Source organism: Thunnus albacares, chromosome 12 (assembly GCF_914725855.1).
Source record: "Thunnus albacares chromosome 12, fThuAlb1.1, whole genome shotgun sequence".
Lineage (NCBI taxonomy): Eukaryota > Metazoa > Chordata > Actinopteri > Scombriformes > Scombridae > Thunnus > Thunnus albacares.
In genome coordinates this window covers 371358-393515 of record NC_058117.1, presented here as the reverse complement: position 1 = coordinate 393515, position 22158 = coordinate 371358, and the positions used below count along the sequence as shown (strand labels likewise).

The 22158-nt window shown below is 39.7% G+C and overlaps 1 protein-coding gene across 1 annotated transcript in view; it reads right to left on the bottom strand.

Moving 5' to 3' along the window:
* LOC122993335 overlaps positions 1–18513 on the bottom strand; it is a 39348-nt gene extending 20835 nt beyond the window's left edge. Inside the window, exons 1-8 of the mRNA XM_044367414.1 lie at positions 18307–18513; positions 11759–11920; positions 6047–6244; positions 5195–5353; positions 3928–4008; positions 3528–3684; positions 2812–2856; positions 365–832 (exon numbers count right to left, since the gene is read on the bottom strand). Coding sequence (XP_044223349.1) covers positions 365–832; positions 2812–2856; positions 3528–3684; positions 3928–4008; positions 5195–5353; positions 6047–6244; positions 11759–11920; positions 18307–18513 — 1477 coding nt within the window. The remainder of the gene's footprint in view (positions 1–364; positions 833–2811; positions 2857–3527; positions 3685–3927; positions 4009–5194; positions 5354–6046; positions 6245–11758; positions 11921–18306) is intronic.
* Between the last annotated feature and the right edge of the window lie 3645 nt (positions 18514–22158).

Genomic DNA, 22158 nt, shown 5'->3' with positions numbered 1-22158 from the left:
TTTGGTGAGTGTCATCTAAAGGCCTTTGCAATGAAAAGTTATCAAAATCTTGAGTTCTGGAATACACTAATGTGGGGTACTGGTAAATTTGTATGGTTTGCCATAAAACAGGAACACTTTCTTTTGCGCTCTTTTCTCTCCCTCCCTCTCTCCCCCTCTTTCTTCTTTCTCTCAAATACTTGAGGCTTTTATTTATATAATGTAAGTTGGCCTTTAGTGTTCAAAGCTACATAAGGCACTCAGTAATACCTTTAAGTGTATATTAAGTAGGAAAACATGGAGCATTAGTCCACACACTGAAAAGAAATTAGTGTAAAATTAATGTAAAATGTTAAAAGTGGGAATTGATTTGAGGATAAATTACCTTGTTCCAGTCCTGTTTTTGCCTCAGTGGTAACTTCATTGGTTAGAGATCCAAGACTGCGCTCTTCTATGTCAGAGGGAGGGGAGACAGTGCCTAGGTCCAGCTCATACCCATCAGGGTCTGATTCTGCAGAATACTGGCCCTGGGACCTCCAGCCCCGGATGGGCTCTGGGCCTAACTCCTCAGATGAGCTCTGGATGGGTTTAAATCCACAAGAATCAACACTCCCAGCAATTGCATCCAGGTCCTCTCGGCTGTAGCTTATTTCTATGTCACTGTCTTCATCAGGGAACTCAGACTCGAAGCACTGAGTTCCTGTTGAAGCTTTATTTTCAGCACAAGAAAGACTAGTGTCGGCCTCATCACAGACATTTGCTACCCCCTCATCAGGACCGACACTTGCCTCTGGAAACAAAATATCTGCTGCAAAGGGGTCACTGCCTTTGAAAGGGTCTGAAGCAAATCCATCTGGAAGGAAGATAATTTAACAATAAACTTTGATTTCATGACATACCAGTGAAAATATTATATGCATCATAATTTAATTATTTCAATCATATTGAGAGCAAAAAGAAAAAGCTGAAACCAGGCAACTTGACACAAGCAACTTACAGTGCTGCTTGAAAGTTTGTGAACTCTTCAGAATTTTCTCTATTTCTGCATAAATATGACCTAAAACATGATCAGATTTTTACAGAGGTCCTAAAACTAGATAAAGGGAACCCAATTAAACAAATGAGACTATAACATTAAATTTCTTCATTTATTTATTGAAGAAATTTATCTTACATATTTATGTGAGGCAAAAGTATGCAAACCCTTGCTCTCAGTAACTGGTGTGAACCCCTTTTTACAGCAATAACTTCAACCAAACATTTCTGCTACCTATTTATTAGCTCTGCACATCGGCTTGGAGGAATTTTAGCCTATTCCTCCTTACAGAACAGTCTTTATGGCGGGCTTCTTTGCATGAACTGCACACTTCAGGTTCTTCCACAGCATTTCTACAAGATTAAGGTCAGGACTTTGACTCGGCCATTCCAAATCATTAAATTTCTTCTGCTTTAACCATTCTTTGGTAGAATGACATGTGTGTTTAGTGTCATTTTCTTACTTCATGATCCACTTTCTGTTGAGCTTCAGTTCACAGATCTTGACATTTTCCTGTAGAATTGGCTGGTACAACTCAGAACTCATAGTTCCATCAATGATTGTAAGCCATCCTGGTTCAGAGGCAGCAAAGCAGGCCCAAACGATGATACTACGACCACCACGTTTCACAGATGGGATAAGGTTCTTATGCTAGAATGCAGTGTTTGCTTATCATCAAACATACACTTTTCATTCAAGCTGAAAAGTTTGATTTTGGTCTCATCCATCCAAAGAACATTGTTTCAATCGCCTAATAGCTTATCCACATGGTCTTGAGCGAACCGTAAATGGCAGCCTTGCAACTCTGCCATGCACACCATTGATGTTAAATGTACTCCTGATGGTGGACTCAAGAACGTTGACTGTAGCCACTGCAAGAGAGGCCTTTAGTTTCTTAAACATCACCCTTGGGTCCTTTGTAGCCTCCTGAACTATTACATGCCTTGATCTTAGTGTGATTTTTGTTGTACAACCACTCCTGAGGAGGGTATCAGTGATGTTGGATGTCTTCCACTTGTACATGATCTGCCTGACAGTCGGCTGATGGAGTCCAAACTCTTAAGAAATGGTTTTGTAACCTTTTCCAGCCTGCTAAGCATCAACATTTTTCTGACCCATGACACACTTCCACAAACCTGTGTTGTGAAGCTCAGACTTTGATAGTGAAGACCCAGATTTCTCTTCTTTAAATAAGGCAGGGCCTTATTTAAAGACTCACACTTGATTGTCATCCAATTGATTGAAACACCCAACTCTAATTTCCCCTTCAAATCGATAATTGATAATCCTAGAGGTTCAAATACTTTTGCCACACACAAATATGTAACTTTGGATCATTTTCCTCAATGAATACACAAACAAGTGTAAGGGTTTTTGTCTCATTTGTTTAACTGATGTCTTTTTATCTAGTTTTAGGATTTCCATGGAAATCTGATCACATTTTAGGTCATATTCATGCAGAAATAGAGCATATTCTAAAGGGTTCACAAACTTTCAAGCAGTACTGTAAAATAACAGATCTATTAAGAGCAGCAGTCAGCAGCAGATAGAAAACCCTATATAATTTTTGGAAATTATTTTGATTTGATCATATTTTACGCTGATATTTGCAGTGCTACAAAACTGTAGAGGATGTGCAACAAAAAGACTTCATTTAAAACCTTGAGTTAACAGTATTTCAAAAAAGAGTGACAACACAGTTCATTTCCATCAATAACATATCTAGGGCAAGAGCGTTAACTCTCTTTAAGTTTCAGGTAAAATGAAGAGTAGGTTACTACTGAACCATTACTCACCAGATGAGTCAGTTTTAGGGAACAGGTCTTCATTAAACAGGTCATCTGTAAATCAAGTGGAAACAAATTAGAAAATTGCTTTTTATAACCAATAAGACAATGTGGCAAGATAAGGAAAAAAAGTGAGTTACAGTATAAATGCAGTGTATGGTTGGCTCTCAAATCATACATGTGTCAGGTATACACATAGTGCAGAACTCTTTTGAACCTCCAGAGTCATGTGTACTGCAGTGATTGTAGAGAAAGGATTTTTGCCAAATTTGATGTCAGTCAAGCTTTCAAGTGATATAGAGTAGTGACGTGGGGTGTGCCATTCATTTTCTCCAAAGACAGTGTTAGGTGACTCACAATTTGAGAAGTTCATGGCTTGGATGGACAACTCTCCTGGTTGAATCATCAGTACAAAAGATGAACAAGTATGTTAGAAAATATCTGCATATTTGATAAAAAGTCAAAGGTACAAGCCTGTGGATATTTCTGGGAAAGAAGGTTCCTCCCACTTCACAACTCTTTATGCTTATTGTTCGTGTTGATTTAAATGTTTCACTGGCACAATTTGAGTGATTAGACCTCTCAGTGGGTGTTACTCTCTAAATACAGAACTGCGGCAGTGTCTATGATCTCATATAGAAAGATGGATAAATCAAACCAATCCATGCTTAATTTTGCTGCCAAGTCATCAAGTCAGTGGCTTAGGCTCCATGTCTGAAACATACGGTCACTCTGACAGTGGGCGAAGGGGTCTGCTTGGTAGAAGTCCAGTTGGTCGAGAGGGTTTGGGTTGATAGTGGACTCTTCATTCTTTCCCTCTATTTCCCGTTCATTGTTGATGTCGTCCTCCTCTGGATCATCTTCCAGGTTGGATCTGTCCATCTGTGGAACAAGACAACATAAACCAAGGAGGACATGTTATTTGAGCAGTGACCAAGGTTGGCTGATAGCCCTACATTAGACGTGTGATCATGAATTCAAAATCATGGTACCATTTCTCAAAAAAAGCAGTTTAGTTGTTTTCGTCATACAGTCTGCTGTGGCACTTAATTATTGTCTCAAAACTGTTTCTATGCCACATACATGGTGTACATGTTGGGATGTGTTTCATGGTAATGAAGCTACCTTTGGCGAGCTGCTCTCACTGTCATCTGCTTCCTCTCTGGTATCTGCTAGATTATTGCAGAAGGACGAGCCACTGGCCCGCTGGTAGAGTCCCCCAGACACACAGTGAGACAAAGACAGCCAGAGAGTTGTAACATGGAAAATGCTTTTCATAATGTTCATTCACACAAAAGAAAGTGTAACTGGATAAAAGTATTCTGACTAATATTTTGTTAAAAGTGACAGTTCTACTTCATAACAACTACTACACATTTCTGCAATTTGTGTGCAAATAGTTCAATTGCTGTCACACCTGCCACACCCCAGCTGTTTTCTGACGCAAGTAAACTGATCTACAATTTTCTAGGTTTTCCTGAATGCGTGGGACATAAGGTTACAATAGGATCAAAAATCCTGTGTAAAATTAAAGTAATTTATCTTGGTTGAGGTACTACTCCAGCAATTAAAACCAAGCACAGATTACACTACAAACAAATCTCAAAAATTCACAGTTGCAGTTGCACAGTAAAAAAAATCTCACTGACTGTTGTCATGTTGACGTGAGGGTACACAAACTACACAACTGATGTCAGACCAGGTGTACTCATTACAAGATTAGTCCACTTGGGGAAATCCAAGACTGGATCAAATTATTGTAAAATTCAACAAAACCATGAGAGAAGCCACTGTGGTGCAGACTGGTCAGTGTCTTGGGTGCAGATGTGACGCACAGATGGGATTTACACAAGTTTCAGGTAAGACTGTGGTGGAAATCTTTAATCTACAGCCCCATCCACAGGGACATCCTTTTTTCGGACTACAAGAAATCAAACCTGTTGTAGAATCTGGAAAAGCTCACAACTATGTGAAGACACATCTCTGAACCTCTTGAACCCATCATGATGAGCACAGGCACGGATTCTATGTCAAATGAGAACATTTGTCTCATGCGAGACATATTTAAAAAATGATCTAAATCAAGCCAGCAGGGGCTGAAATTTCCTGACTTTTAGCTCCTACTCCCAGGTCTCAAGATCCAAAACACTGGATCCTACATTTCCCATAATGCAACTTGATAGTGTCCTTCATTAGACCCTCACTGGCTGGTAAATGCCATTGTCTTTCTAACTCCACCCCCCCATTCTATGGCACAGCCTTTCTGTACTAAATATGTATTCTACAAGCTCAAACATGCAAAAGTTCCAAAAGCGGTAACTGCTAAAAATCTAACTACAGTGATGTATACTGTGTTTGCTTCAAGTATTACTCTAGATCATTAATGATTTACCAGAACTAGGTCAGCATAGGCAGGCAGGGATTGGCTCCTTCCCCATGGCCTCATAGAAAGTGGCTCATCTTCATTGGTGTCTGCAGGAGACGTTGACCCCTCCAGCTGGCTTTCTGGAGTGGCTGCACTTCCTGACAAGGAACACAGAGTGTGCTCCTCCTACATGGAAGAGAAGAGTGAAGAGACAGTGAAAGATTGAGGCTGATTTCTTTGTAAAAACCCAAAGTTACCAAATAATGAGCACTTTTCCTGTTAACATATCTCCTACTACTGCTGGAGATATCAATGTGTTGTTCCCCAGAGACAGATGCACCTCTTGGAAAACTTGAAAACATGTAAATTACAATAAAAACAGAACAGAGTGGTAGTTCTTTATAGTGGAATACATCTGACTTATCTTAAGTGGCCCCCCTTACTTAAAATTGACTATAACTGTTCAGAAAATAGAAGGTAATTAGAAAGTGTTTTATAAAACAGATTTTATTCTGTTTGATGGATTATAAATGATTTACACCATTTACACCAACCCTTTCAAATGTAATGTATTTCTTCCAGAATGAGAGCTCAGTCAATATCTTTATCTGAAATCAACACCTCTACCTTTTTCAGATAAGGCTGTGTGTTGAGCTCCTATTCTGATTGTTAGTGAATTAAAATACTCCATGTAAAAATAGATAAGAAGATTTTAAGCATCCTATTACTTTAATTTTATCCAGTAAATGGAACAAAAACATTATATATCAACACATTATAATCAGGGGATGGCACAAGTTCATTTTAATTTTAGAAAGGCTATCTCAGATACACACAAACACACACATACAATTCACAAACATACACTTCCTCCCGTACCTGCAGGATCTCTTCATAGGACTGTCTGATGGAGTCTTGCAGCGGAGTGTTCCTCTCTCCAGCCTCATCCACCTTCTTCTTGGCCTGCTTCACCTCCTCTCTGAGCTTCCTCAGCCTCCACCTGGCTCTGGCAAGCTCCCTCTCATACTCTTCCACCTGGCCCTCCTTTTGCACCTCCTCCGCCTGCAGAGACAGGATCTGGCAAGTGCAAAGAGAAAGAGTATGATAGGCTGTAAATCAATCCAGTTATTTATTCGTTTAAAACAAAAATAAATAATTCAGTTTTGCAAAAAAAGCATAACAGTCTAATATTTTTAATGCTGGAAGTGATAAATACCTAACCATCTGGTCAGCAGCATGCACTCATTTGAGTAAAAAATAGATGGGAAGTCCCATTGTGTTGACTCTGTGACAAACTCCAACTGCTGCCAACCTGGTAACACTGATTAAAACTTTTTCTTTCAACTACCTGATCTAACTCCTCAAGCCACTTTTTAAGATAATGGGATTTTTTTATATGGAATTCTAGTGCTGTTTCCAAGTATCCTTACATGACTAAAGGATTTTGACTGTTGGCAATCAGTAGATCCACAGTCAGTCATTTATGCTGAGATCAGACTACACAGATTTGGCCTGATTTTGACATGATTTTGATTATGAATGTCGGGAATGACGAATGGGCATGTAGTGTGACATTATCGAAGAACAATCGTGTGGCGTCTAGGACACCCCACAACACCCCAACAAAAAATCTAGCATGTCAGAATTTTTATTTTTATTTTCCTGCCTATTTTGACATCTCCTACAACATGTTTGTTGATGTTGATAGGATGAGTAAATGCTCTCTGGCGCACATATGTAAGCACAGACACAGAAAGTCAATGCTGTTCTCCAGCAAATTTCCGGCCGGGCTGCGCTGCATTTAATGGAGAGAGCAGTGGCTCTTCTCCATCCTCTTCACAGGTTGATTCATACAGAAAAACCATCAGTCATCAGTGACCGTTTTCTTGATTTCAGTTGATAGTCACTGATGACTCATGTCATCAGTGACAGAGTTCTCGAAGATGAGCCACTGCTCTTCATGCAGTCTGGAGACCATACATGTAGCTGGACAGCTTTGACTTTCTGTGTCAGTGTTTATATATGTGTGCAAGAGAGCACTCATGTCATCTTATTAGTCAACATCAAGGATCACATTGTAGCAGATGTCAAACTAGACAGGAAAATACAAAAAATTCTGACATGCTAGACTTTTCGTCGGGGTGTTGCAGGGCATCCTAGACGCCACATGACTGTTCTTTGAATATTTCACACTACACACCAATTCATTTGCTTGCAGCTTTAATTATTAGGGCTCAAGATATGAATGGTGCGCCCCCTAGAAAATTTCAAATTTGAAGCCCCTCCTTTAAAATTGACATAGATTAACAAAATTTGGTAGGCACATGTATCATGTCCAGATGCTCAAACCTCTTGGAGGTACCCTAATTCCAACTGGAAGTCAGCCATTTTACCATTTGCAGGCGTTGTATTTTAATGAACTCCTCCTAGAGATTTAACCCCACTGACTTCAAATTTGGTCAGTGTCTAATAAAGACCTTTGAGATGAAAAGTTATCAAAATCTTGAGTTTTCACTGAGCTATGGCGACACAGCGAATTTCTATGTTTCACCATAAAACAAGAAGTAAATCATATGCACATCATCCAATCTGCCCCAGAAATCTCTTGCTTCATAAGAGTCCCGGTCTGAGGACATGGTCTGAAGACATGTATAGGTCAATGCTGAATAATAGTTATAGTGCTAGTTTTAGGCCCCATACTTTTACTGACTACTCCTGGTAGGTTGACCAGATCCACCGAAATTTGGTCAGCTAAGTTGTAAGACCTTGATGATGCTGAATAGTGAAGCTTTTGAGTTTTCAACAGAAGCCATTGTCATGGCAGCACGTCATTCACCATGACAAAGGAAGTTGTTTTAGAAGGGTTAGGGATGCTTCAAAACTTGTGAAAATTGACACACATGTAAGAAGTAGGGAAACATGATATCTGATATGCGTCTTGGGCTTGGGTGTGGCAAAATAGCTCAAGGGCACAAACCAAAATAAAACAGGAAATGCAGAACTAAATGGGAAATAAAAAACAAAACATAACCTAAAGACAGGATGAGCCATGACATTATTATTATTAATATTCTGTAGTGATTGGGCTCAGGTGTTGCCAGGGTGCTCCATAGCGCCCCCAAACGTAGGGCCATTTTGGAAGTTTCTTTCATGTGCATGAAACTTGGCAGGTTCATTGCTCTCATCGTTGTCGACATAATACATATTTTTTCAATTTTTTTCAACAAGTCAGTCATTTTGTATTTTATGCATCAATGTCCATTTTACGAACAAATGTTTGAGGCCTTTAGGATGTGCAAAAACTCATGAAACTTTGTAACTATGCTCGAATTATTGTGATTATTATCATAATGAGGCTTGGGCATGGCACATCAGCACAAACGCCCCTAATTACTTTTAGCATATTTGAGGTGCTTGGGGTCCTCAACAGCTCACGAAACTATGTACATCTATCAAAAGTCAAAGCCCTCACCTTTAAATTTGATGTATATGTAAGAAATCTGATAGGCAGATGTAACATCTCCAGCCTCTTGGAGCATACCCAAAGTCCAACAAGAGGTAAGCCATTATGAATTTGTGTTCAATTTTTGCACAGATTTTGCCATTTCCAGGTGTTGTATTCTAACGAACTCCTCCTAGAGATTTAAGCAGAGCAACTTGTGGCATGGTGTGCCAGATAATTTTGCCCAAAACATGTTTGGGGCAGTAAAGACGAAGTTGTTGTAACTCGGCTTTACATTGTCCAATCTTCCCAAAATTTCTCATGCTTGATTTCATAATTGAGTCCAGGCCTGCATGTCAATACTGAGTCATAGTCATAGCACCACCTGCTGACACCAGGAAGTTGGCCTTACTTGACAAACATCATCTGATTTACATGAAAATTACATGGTGTGGTCTAACCATGATATACAGCAACATGACGTATAATTAGTGGGTGATCTCTAGTGCCACATAACGTACACAGGAAGTGATAATTATCTCCTACATGCAATGTTCAATATTCATGAAAATGTGAATCCATGTCAGGTGCCCTCTGGTAAATGTATTGCTGTATCATGTTGCTCTGCAATAACAGCAGTTCAACTGTGGTGTAGTTCGACTGTGGCACACCCGGCCATGCGTGAAGGAGCAAGGGCCTGACCATCACTGCTTGTGGCTTTAATTATTATTATTATTATTCCCCCAAGCCATTGCATTTTTGTCAGCCTTCTGATACTCAAGAACTGGCACCCACGTCAGAACTGCAAAATTGCAAAGTTCTGTAGTGACAGGGCTCGGGCCTGGCCAGCGGGATCCATAGTGCCCCCAAACGCAGGGTCAAGCTGAGATAAAGTTGCTTATATGTTCAGGAAACTCAGTGGGTTCATTGCTCTCATCATTCTGGTCATAAACCATATTTTTTTGAAATTTTTTCGCTGGACAGGAAGTCAGCTATTTGGGATTTCGTGCATCAATTTTCATTTTACAAACACATTTTTGAAGGCCTTTACGATGTGCAAAAATTCAAGAAACTTTGCACCTATGTTCAAACTAGTAAATATTTCAATAAGTATCACAATTGGGCTTGAGTGTGGCTCTTCGTCTCTATAGCACCTCATAATCACTTTTAGCAATTTTGAGGTACTAGGGGTGCTCGGAAACTAACAAAACTTTTCACATGCATCAGAAGTGGCGTACCTTGATATCTGCTGTGGGCCATGGGCTTGGGTATGGCAAAATGGCTTGAGGGTGCCCCCCTAGAAAATTTCAAAGTCAAAGTCCCCACCTTTAAATTTGACATAAATGTACAAAATTTTGGTAGGCATATGTACCATCCCCAGACTTAGCCATACCCTAAATCTGACAGGAAGAAAGCCATTTTGAATCTACTTTGCATTTTTTTTGCAAAGTGAAGCCATTGACAGGCATTGTACTTTAACAAATTCCTACCACAGATTTAACCCTAGTGACTTCAAATTTAGTAGATTGCATCTAAAGACCTTTGTAATGTTAAATTGCGAAGCTTTTAAGTTTTCATGGAATGCCCTTGGCGTGGCATGCCAGTCAATTTTGCCCGAAACATTTTTGGGGCATCAAACAGGAAGTTGTTTTAACATGACTTTACACTGTCTGCCCCAAATTTCTCATGCTTGATAAGAGTCTAGACCTGAACACATCTACATGTCAATATTGAGTCATAGTCATAACCCCACCCACTGACAACAGGAATTCGGCCTTACGTGACAAACATCATCCGATTTACATGAAAATTACAGGACATATAATTAGTGGGTGTTCTCTAGCGTCTCATAGTGGACACAGGAAGTGATAGTTCTAAAATCATAAATTGTGTCTACCAACCTCCAGTAGCGATACTATGGCTTCCACTCCCTGCGATGCAAGCAAGGTGTGAGGGGCCACTCATAGCTGCTTGCAACTTTAACTTATTTTATTATCTCTTTCAGTTATTAATTTTATTTGTATTTTTAGAAGTATTTTTTCATTTTACATGTTGTTCAGTATTTTCGATGTCAAGTTGATTTTTGATGTTGAATTGATGTTACTGCCATTGCGTCTGTAAATGTATAGTTCAATAAAGCAAATAAAATCCTTTAGCTATCAGTCAAACTAATATTTGCCTCCAGCTGCTGACAGTAACACTTGCTCCATTAGCTTAAAAACTGAATCAGTACATGTTTCTTAATTCTCATTAACTCTATTTCTGTGTCTTAGTGTGTAAAAGTGTACAGCATTATTTAGCAGGACTGCATTAAAAGTATAAGCAGTATGCAGGTGGGAATGCTATCAGCAAGTACTTAATCATAGGAAGCACTAGTTCACTTAGTAAATCATTTAAAGCCCTGTATAATAGTCTCTTAGTATTCCTTTGGGGAGTTTTAATCTTTCTCTTTACAGTGAGCTGTACATTTTTAATAAAAAAAAATATTTTTCATATTTTAAAATATTCTCTAACTTGTGGTAATTCTCTGTCGACAGTATAGTGTTTACTATATAGAAATACATATATATAATCTAGGCCCACACAACAGAAAGTGAATTCAGTGACGCTCTAGCTCTGGCTATGGCTGAAGAATGGTAAATGGACTGCACTTACATAGCACCTTTCTAGTCTTCCGACCACGCAAAGCATTTTATTTATTTTTTGGTTCCTATTTCATCACTGGGCTATTGCTTTAGTTTACTTTACTCTACAGCCAGTCACTTATAATTGGGACACACTGCTTTTAAGCCAATTAGAGGTATAATCATGACTGAGCTCAAGAATTGGGTTGCAATTCATAAACCCATAACTTAGCTTGTGTGTTGGCTCCAAATTAGTGACAGAAGCCCTCAGTGAAAAGTGAAGTAAGTGTCCATTCAAAAATCCTTCAACAATGTAAACACAGACATCAGTGCAGCATCACAGTCTGTAACAGAACCTCCAGAAGAAATTGCAACAGAGAATATGCATATATATATATATATATATATATATATATATATATATATATATATATATACACACTACACACTATATTTAATTAATTTAACAACTCATGCAGTTTACAATGAGAGAGAACTAGCTGCACAGTAACAGTTCATTATTACCTGTTGACTCTCTTCATAGCAGAGCTGCCTGGTGCTCTTTATTTGATGTACCAGCTTCTCTTTGTGTGCCTCTAATTTAACCAGAGTCTCCTCCAGCTCCTTGCGGTCTGATTGCTGCTCCTGCAGTTCCACGTTCTCCACCGCCACTGTATTCTCCAGCTCCTACAATCACACACACACACACACACACACACACACACACACACACACACACACACACACACACACACACACACACACACACACACACTTGTTTAGGATTTAAGCATGCTTCAAACTCATCTTTAGAATGATTGAACAGGCATGTGGAGGTACTAATGCCCTTTCACAATATCCACATCGTCCTAGTGGTAGAATAGCAAAGATCAGAGGTAACCATCAATGGTGGTTTACCACATTAACATATACCAGGTTTGGCTCAAGATGTGACTACACATGGTAGCTTCATTTGAGAGCCCCAGAAACCAACTACTACTCCTCTACTGGAATATAACGCTGTCCAAGGTTTACTTTGTGTTCATTAGTTTGTAGAGTAGAAGTTGTCTTAATCCTTTGAACCAGATTGTGACATTTAATTTACACCCCTTCTTCTCAGAGTCATGTCTCAAATCAGAACACACACTTCATACAGACACTGATGCAATCAGTGTTAGTGATATTCTATATTTTTGTTGTCAAGACCCAAATTGACAATGAATTGATCCACACAACAAATGTGGTGTGTCTATCCAAGACCTTTTAAATCTTATTCCTGTGCTGTAGAACTACATATTTGTCCACAAACTATTAAAAACCCACCAGTGAGCCACACTGTTGCAGTGGGTGACACATTCCACAAACATCACCACAAACACACACTGTAGTTTACTTTGTCTCAATTCAGCACACACTTGCTGAAAATAGTCCCAAATGCACTATTTCCCCGTTTAAGTAACATTTGCTAAAAACTACAGTGACCAGCTGTTTTAAGAAATTACTTTACTCTTCAAATGGCACTATATATTTGTAAGCTGTTTTAAATATTTCTATCTTCCGTAGAAATCAATCGACTGGGGCTGAGAGACATAGACAGGGGAAGGCAAGGCAAGGCAAGGCAAGGCAAGGCAAGTTTATTTGTATAGCACATTTCAACAAGTCAACTCAAAGTGCTTTACATAGAGCATAAAAGGCATCAAAACAAAATATAAAAGCAACACAAGTAAAAATACATATAAAAACAATTAAAAAGTGTTAAATTTGGAAATAAAAAGAAACTAAAAGGGAATAAGACAGATAAAACAAGAGAATAAAAGTTACAGTGCAGTGTGAAATATTGACCCTCAGATTTGGTTTAATAAAAGGCAGCGGCAAACAGAAAAGTCTTCAGCTATGATTTAAAAGAACTGAGAGTTGCAGCAGACCTGCAGTTTTCTGGGATTTTGTTTCAGATATGTGAGCATAAAAACTGAATGCTGCTTCTCCATGTTTAGTTTCTACTCTGGGGACATAAAGCAGACCTGTCCCAGATCACCTGAGAGGTCTGGATGGTTCATAATGTAGCAGCAGATCAGAAATCTATTTTGGTCCTAAACCATTCAGTGCTTCATAAACCAAGAGCAGTATTTTAATCAATTATTCGACAGACAGCAAGCCAGTGTAAAGATCTGAGAACTGGAGTTATATGATCCACTTTCTTGGTAGTAGTAGTGAGGACTTGAGCAGCAGTGTTCTGAATCAGCTGCAGCTGTCTGATCGATTTTTTAGGGAGACCTGTGAAGACAGCATTACAGTAGTCAAGTCTACTGAAGATAAATGCATGGACAAGTTTTTCAAAATCCTGCTGAGACATAAGAATATATCAAGAATTAAATTCTTGATATATTCTTCAGATGAGAGTAGGCTGACTTTGTAATTGTCTTAATGTGGCTGTTGAAATTCAGGTCTGAGTCCATGACTACACCAAGATTTCTGGCTTGGTTTGTAGTTTTTAACATTATCAACTGAAGCTGAGTGCTGACTTTTAAACGTTCTTCCTTGGCTCTAAAAACAATTACTTCAGTTTTGAAAATCGATTGGCACATCCAATCACTGATTTGTTCAATGCACTTACTCATAGCTTGTACTGGACAATAGTCCCCTTGTGATATGGTTATGGTTAAATTTGTGTGTCATCCGCATAACTGTGGTAGCATATTTTGTTGTTTTCCATAATCTGAGCTAGTGGGAGCATTTAGATGTTGAACAGAAGAGGCCCCAGAATGGAGCCTTGGGGAACTCTATGTCATTTTTGTCCGCTCAGATGTGTAATTACCTACAGACACAAAGTAGTCCCTGTCTTTTAAGTAGGATTCAAACCAGTTTAGTACTGTGCCAGAAAGTCCCACCCAGTTTTCCAGTCTGTCTAGTAATATGTTGTGGTCGACCATGTCAAATGCGGCACTGAGATCCAGTAATACTAATACTGTAAGTGTATGTCATTGAAGACCTTAACAAGAGCAGTCTCAGTGCTGTGGTGTGGTCGAAATCCTGACTGGAAGACATCAAAACAGTTGTTTAGTGCCACAAAGTTGCTCAGCTGTTGAAAAACAGCTTTTTCAATGATCTTGCAGTTTTCAGGGCCTGTGGGAAGACACTTGAGAGAAGAGATGTGTTGACAATCTGTAGAAGATCTGAGGCCATGCAGTTTGAAACAATTTTGAAAAAGCCTGTAGGCAGAATATCAAGGCAGCAAGAGGAGGATTTCAGATGTTGTATAATGTCCTCCAGGTTTTTATGATTGATCAGATGGAATTGTGTACTACTCAAATTGATTTTCAGTGGACACAGAGACAACGCATATCCTGCACCTGATATGGAGGTACTGACTGCTTGTCTGATTGTCTGAATTTTGTCAGTGAAGAAGGAGGCAAATTCATTGCAGGTCTTGGTGGATAGAAGTTCAGGGGCTACTGACAAAGGAGGGTTTGTTAGCCTGTCGACAGTAGCAAACAAGGCACGTGCATTATTATTATTTTTGGCAATGATGTCAGAGAACAAGGACCGCCTTGCATTTCTCAGTTCCAAATTATAAATGTGAAGTCTCTCTTTAGAGATGTCATAATGAACCTGGAGATTTGTTTTTCGCCACTTGCGTTCAGCTTTTTGACACTCTTTTTTCCATTGTGACCAACATGGCATTTCTCCATGGAGATCTTTTCTTACTAGAGACAGCCTTTACCTTAGTAGGTGCAATGGCATCAATAACATTTGTAATTTTAGAACTGAAATTATCTACAAGCTCATTGATCGAGACCCAAGAGAGGGCGGGTATGACAGAGAAGGCCTGAATAAATATTTCACTGGTGTTTTCAGTGATATACGGTTTTGTGATTACCCCTGTTTGAACATTTATGTGGATGGAGATAAAACTCTCAAAGAAAACACAGGAATGATCAGAGAGAGCAACATCAGTCACTACAACCTTAGAAATGTTTAGATCCTTAGAGATGATTAAGTCCAGAGTGAGGCCCTTTGTTGTGTGTGGGCTCCGTCACATGCTGGGTCAGTCCATAGTTATCAAGAACATAATACAGTTCTTCAGTCCCTCTGTCCTGGGGGTTGTCAACATGGATGTTAAAATCACCAACAATAGGTAGACAGTCAAAGTCAATACACAGCAGTTCAGCAAAGTCATCGAAAAAGGTAGCACAGTATTTAGGTGGCCTGTTGATATTTAGAAATGTAACTCGAGAGGAGGAATTCAACTGAAGAACCACATATTCAAAAGAATCAAAGTTTCCATAAGACATCTGTTTGCATTGGAAGGAATCATTAAACAAAATGGCCACTCCACCTCCTTTCTTATGCATTCTAGCTTCACTCATAAAACTGAAGTTGGGAGGGGATGACTCGATAAGAACAGCTGCACTGTTATCCTGGTGTAACCAAGTTTCAGTTAAAAACATAAAATCAAGGTAGTGCTCGATGATAAAATCATTGATTAAAAATATTTTTCCTGACAAAGACCTGACAATTAACAAAGCTAAATTTAATGTGTTAAAAATATTATCTACCTAATTTTTTGAGACAAGCTGTAGCTGATGAGGAATGGATGCTAAATTTGATATATTTGCAGAATCAGTTGACTGCTTCCTGTTTCTTAACAGATTCGCCATTCTTTACCTGTTACTTATCAAGACATGAATTGAGCAAGCTACCAGTACACTGGGCCCCAGCTTTTCCTGGGAAGAGATATGAGTGCCATTAGCCTTGCAGCCTGGACCCAGCACATATCACTTAGCGCTTGCTGTATTTTGTACACAAATAACTGGATGTGCTGTTCTTATATCAGGCTGGGGAGAGCGAGGAGGAGGAGAGCTTATTCCCTCTGCGGCTGTCGTGAAGGGGGGGGAGGGGGCGGGCGCCGTAACTGTGACAAATGGGTTGACACTGGTCGAGGACTTAAAGCCATTGCTGGAGGTGGACGCCGAGGGGGGTTTAGGGGAGAGAAAATGGGAGCAGGTGTAAGTTTGGTCTCTGCAGTGACCAGCTCCTTCATCTGGTTAGTGAACTCCAAGAGGGGGGAGGAAGGAGAAAGGGTGACTGGAGAAGAGAGTGACCTGGATTAGGTTTGGTGAGGTGAAGGGGGTGAATCCTCAAAGGTGGAAATTGGTGGAGACTCCTCCTCTCGAGTCTGTTGACTGTCGTGTTTAAAGCTCTCTTCAGGCAGAGGCTGAGGCGGCTCTCTTTCAAGGTTTCTGCCTTGTTTTGTTATGTCTTCTTCTTGCTTTGATTCCTCTTGTCTCTTGACCTTAGCAGAGGGAGCAGATTGGTGACGCAGGAAGTAAAATAAGTTAGAGATGAACAATTTTACTCCTGATTTGTTAAGGAAAAGTCCATCTGCCTTAAAAAGATGTCTGCGGTCCCAGAAAAAGTTGAAATTGTCAATGAAGTGCAGTGAATGGACAGTATGCAGTTGAAAGCCATGGGTTCAGTGCCAACAATCTACTGAACCTCTCAACTCCTTTTCTGACTGGTGGTAGAGGGCCATCGATAAACACCTCAGCATTCAGAGAGCTGACTGTGTTAAACAGATCACTAAAGTCTCGTTTCAGCACCTCAGACTGTTGTTTCACAACATCATTGGTCCCTATGTGCAGTATGATGTTTTCCACATTTGGATGTGCAGCCATGATATGCAGGATTCTCTCAGTCATGAGAGCCAGAGTATTTTGGTGTTGTTACTGCACATGCTCCTTAAATCTTTTACAGCACAGTCACCCAAAATCAGAGTTTGAGGCCCAGTCGTTAGCTTTCCCTTAAGCCTTTTAATTTCTGATTTACTCTCAGTTCTTACCCTGCTGTGTGAAGATGAGAGGTTATCCAGGTCATCAGACGGAAATCCAGGGTCCTGCAGCAATGGAGCAAATCTGTTCTCCAGTTGCAGACTCGGTTGTTGGGGAGGTTTGTTGTTAGCTCTCCCTTTCACAGCTGTCCATGGCTGTGTCCTACTAAGAACAAGGGTTGAAGAGCCACTCTGCCTGGATGATGGTGTAGGCCAGCCAGTCGCATCACAAATCACAGGGTGCTGGGCTCTGCCTGTTACTCTTCCTCCCATTTTCCCAGGAAATTATTCACTCTTAGGCTTGTAGATTTACTTGTAGATTTATTATCCGGTTCACAGCCCTCCTGTTTCTTGGTAGTCTTGGTGGTGCTAATTAGCCGTGTGTTAGCATACTCTTGTCCACTGTTTTGAGTCCATGGTAAGGTGGTGTCATTCCCACATAGCCCATTCACTTCCATGTTCACTTCTAACCAGTGAATTTTGGTTTCCAGCACTGCAATCTTCTGTAGAAGTTTGTGGTAGTCATCTGTGGAGAAGGGAAGCATCTTGCTGCTAATTAGCTTTAGCTAAGTGCCACATTTCCAGTCACTGCAGTACAGGCTTATGCTGCTGGAAGGATATAATATCAGCGTCTGCACTGTAAGAAAGCAGGAAGCAAGAGCCTCCTGGGTTTTCCTTATGTTTGGGTGTACTCAAACATAAGGAAAAGACCCAAACTGCATTGTTGGTTTGGGCTTTTTAATGGCATTTGTTTACAATAAAAAAATACAGAATAACATCTCTTATCAAGTCTTATCCTCTAACCCAATATCCACTGAAATAATTAAGGTATTCCAGCTACATTTTGACACAGGGCCTCTACAAGACAAGGCCTCACAATTGGGTTAAAATGTAGCTGGCTTTAAGTCCTGATCACTTCAGTTTATATTGTGTTTCAGTGGCCCATATTACCATTACTGTTATTACATTGAATTCATATGTGTAGCATCATCCAGTGTGAGACTTACAGCATCATGACATCACATGAGAGCATCATGGGAAATGAAGTGATGGAGTCCCAAACTGGAAACACTACACACACAAACACACATATGATTGATGTCCTGTCAACATCATATATATTAACAAATGCAACAAATAATGTGATGCCAACGTAAAACACATTCACACAGATGTATAAAAACCCAACATGCACACACAAACACACACACGCACACACCAGCGCTAGGTGCTGTGGTCTTCTTACTCTGATCTCGGCTGCTTTGACCAGGACTCTCTCATCCGTTTCCACGACGTCAGTGTCCCTGTCCCTGGGAGACAACCAGCAGAGGAGACAGGAGTGTTTAAGTAGGGAGGAGAGGGAGCACTCATTCTTCCAGTCTGCCTTCTCTCCATCATGCCCTCCTTCCCATGATCCCTCTATTTTTTCCTGCTGCACTGCTGGCTCCTCCATTGCTGCCCTCTTTAGCTGTTGCTACACTGCAGAGGAGGCGGAGCTGCCTCTGTGAGTGTGTCAGTGTGGGTGTGTGTGTGTGTGGGGGGGGGGGGCAGAGGCAGAATGCACCAATGTGAGGATGGAAACAGAGAGGGGAATGGGTCAGACAGAGAGAGAGGAAAGCTATAGAGCAAGTTTATCCATCCATAAGATAATTTCTTTCCTCTCCTCTAGTCTCCTTCCTTAATGTGTTTCCTCTTCCTTCCTTTTTTCCACTCCTACAATCACACTGCTGCTCTTCTCACACATCTCTCACCCCCTCCTATGTCCTCCTTCTCCTCCATGGCCACTGCAGTATGCATCAGCCAAACACATAAACACACACGTGCGCGCACATACACACATACAGTCAGTGAGAGCAGTGACTGAGCCATTCATAAAAATCACTGAGAGCACAACAGCAACAATCTCCACTGTCAATCAATTAGGCTACCAATTAATCATTCATGAATACATTATTTTATATATGAACAGGTTATTAAATGTAGCATTGCCAATTAATAACCCTGTCCTTTCCTGCTTTAGTCATTAGCACCAGTCATGAATTTGCAATAGGGTTGAGGTTTTTTATAATAGTTACAATGCACTGTACTGTAATGTTATGTTATTACTTTATAATCTGATCAATAATGGATTTTCTGAGGCTAAAACTGATGTCAATACTTGAGAGTTTAAAAAAATCTGATTGAGACATATCAGCTGATGTTTGTATTTTAACATAAACAAACATTTTAAATATGAATCCCTTAAATTTTATTATTAAATATGTGTATCAAAGATATGGAATATTGCCCAGTATTAATCAAAGAGTTTAAACATCCATATATTAGCCAATAAACATAAATAAAGATTTTTCTATTGAATTTGTTTTTTTAACAATTGCCACCAAGAAATGTGCCAGGCAGGATGTTTTTACAGTTGAAAAATAAACTCTTCACTACACATGACTTGTGATCAGGCAAAAGTTAGGAAAGTGTGTCTATCTATCTCTCTCTCTCTCAATTCAGTTCAAATAGCTTTATTGGCATGAACAAAAAAACATGATTCATATATTATATATTACATATTACATATACATATTAAATACACAGGTGTCACATGCAGGTTCTATATTACACTGATGCACTCCATTCTTTGATTGCAATACAATACAGTACAACACAGTTTTATAGAATTTGATACAGTTACTTAATATCTTATAAATATAGATTTTACAGTGTTTGTGAGTCCCTCAGGCTGTGGCAGGCAGATACATATTTAGCTGCTAGGGGAGCTGCTGTCCCTTCACCCAGGAGAACTGCCAGTTTCTCCTCTAGGAGTTAACATTTGGAGGTTAGGTATTTTCTTGGCTATTTCCCGGTAGAGGAAGTCTCTTATTGAAGAGAACTTTTCACAGTGGAGGAGGATGTGCATCACTGTCTCTACCTCCCTTGTCAAGCAGTGACCACATACCCTCTCCTCTATGGGCAGCCATGTCTGTCTATATCTTCCTGTTTCTATTGCTAGTTGATGGTCACTAAGCTTGTATTTGGTCAGGATCCGTCTCTGCTTCGTATCGCTGACAGAGTGGAGATATTCAGCCAGTTTATATTCTCTGTTAGGGCCAAATAACAATTTTATTCTGTTGTGTTGTTTTGAATCAGTGATGATAGGAGCAGGGGTGGAGCAGTGATTTTAAAAGTGTGGGGGTTCTAGAGGTAGGACATGAGCACGGCAACCCCCAGCCTTCGAGCCCTGTTCCAGTCTCAACATGCCAAATCAAAACAAATGCCATGCATTTAAACATTTTTTTCCACTATTGTAGTTGTAACCACTGCTTCAGCTTACCACAAAATAATTACTGAGACCATATGAGTGTAAATTTAGGGTCTCATAGCAGTTTACTACTTACATCCAGTTATTTGTATGAATTGCTGTGCTGGAGCATAGCTCTATCCCTATTATACTTAAGATAATCACAGAGTATCTTTGTCCTACTTCCTTACATACCTTATAGACATGAAATTAAAGGAAACTTACACTTCCATTAAAATGAAATGGATAGTTACAGATGCTTAACAAATTGAACCCTGGTAACAAATCAGTATCAGTAAAGAGTCAAATCAGTCAAGAGTCATTTCTGAGTCCATGGACTGGTACAACCTAAACTGTCTTCATTTTAAAAAAAAAAAAAAGTGTCTCTTTTAGTCGGAATCCAAATGAGACTTTTAATTGTCTTTAATCTGAAAACTAAATACCAAAACTTGTATCAGCAGCCGTCAGTTCCTCTCCAACAGCAATAGGGAAGAAGCTGTTCCTCTTCATCCGAAGTCCACCTCCAAGCTAACAGGAGAATATCACATACGCAGGTGATTTGAGGCTAGTGAGTGCAGAGAGTGAGCAACTAGGTCTCACAGGCCACAGCTGCAACCATCTGAACCCTTTTTAAGCTCAATATTAATTAGTATTATTACTGTGGTCTAGCTTTAGTACATAATACAAACTATAGCTCACCAAATTCATGATTTGGTTTTTAATGCATACAGTGTCCTTCGTGCTTTTTCTTTGAGTATGTTTATTGCCATATTGAAATTTCCATGCAGATGCAGATATGTTCAAACCAAGGTAAGTATAATTTGTTGTGTGTTCAATTAGGGTGTTATTCAGAGTAAAATGGTATTTGTTTTCAAGATATCTGTATGGTTTTTTTTGAAAGATCATGATTTGGGTTTTCTTAAAATCTACATCCAAAGCCCAGTTCTGGCAGTATTGTTCCAGGATGGTCAGGTTATGTTGAAGACCATCACTGATAGGGGACAACATAATAAGGTCATCTGCATAAAGCAGGTATCTAATCTCTGTGTCAAAGAGTGTGAGGCCTGGAGTTGCTAAATTTTTATCCTGACACACAGGTAAACGGCCACCAAGACCAATGCCTTCTTTTACAATGTGTGTATAGTCATTATAAATGACCTGCTTCCATGTGCTGATGTTGTCCGTATGAAAGAGAACATTGTTTTTGATCTTTTTGCCATTGCATATGATGTAGTCAGCAAACAGTTGTTCTACATTGGACAAGAGTGTTGCCTCTTTGTGTTTTTTCTTGGCTATGGCACTGCTACAGTTAGCAGGGTATTCTACCTCTCTGCTGTAACTGCAGTTGTTCTGTTCCGTCTCCATGGTAACACACTCTGCTTCAACTGCCAGAATCACAAAGCTAGCTAATTTAGTGATGTTTTAGGCATTTAATTTTTTTTTTTTTTTTTTTAAAACAGATTTGTTTTACCTCTTTCAGTGTTACAGATGTTCTGTCTCTTCTGTCTCTTCTCCTCTTTTCTTTTTTTTTCAGCCTCTTTTCCTACCGTTCCTTCAGGTTTTGTGTCAGGCTAGCAGGGTTGGTTCATTTGTTCCCTGCTGTCTCTCCGGTTTATATGTGCTGGAGATCTTTTTTTTTTTTTTGGTGATATTGTTTTCTCTCTCTCTCTCTCTCTCTGAGTGCATGCTGGGAGTGAGCGTGATGAGTGCGGTGGTGAGTTTGCTCTGTGAGTGACTGAGTTTTATTTCTCTGTCTTTTTATGTTTTTTCTTGTGTATGTAAAGTCACTGTTGATCGTGTTGTTTTGTC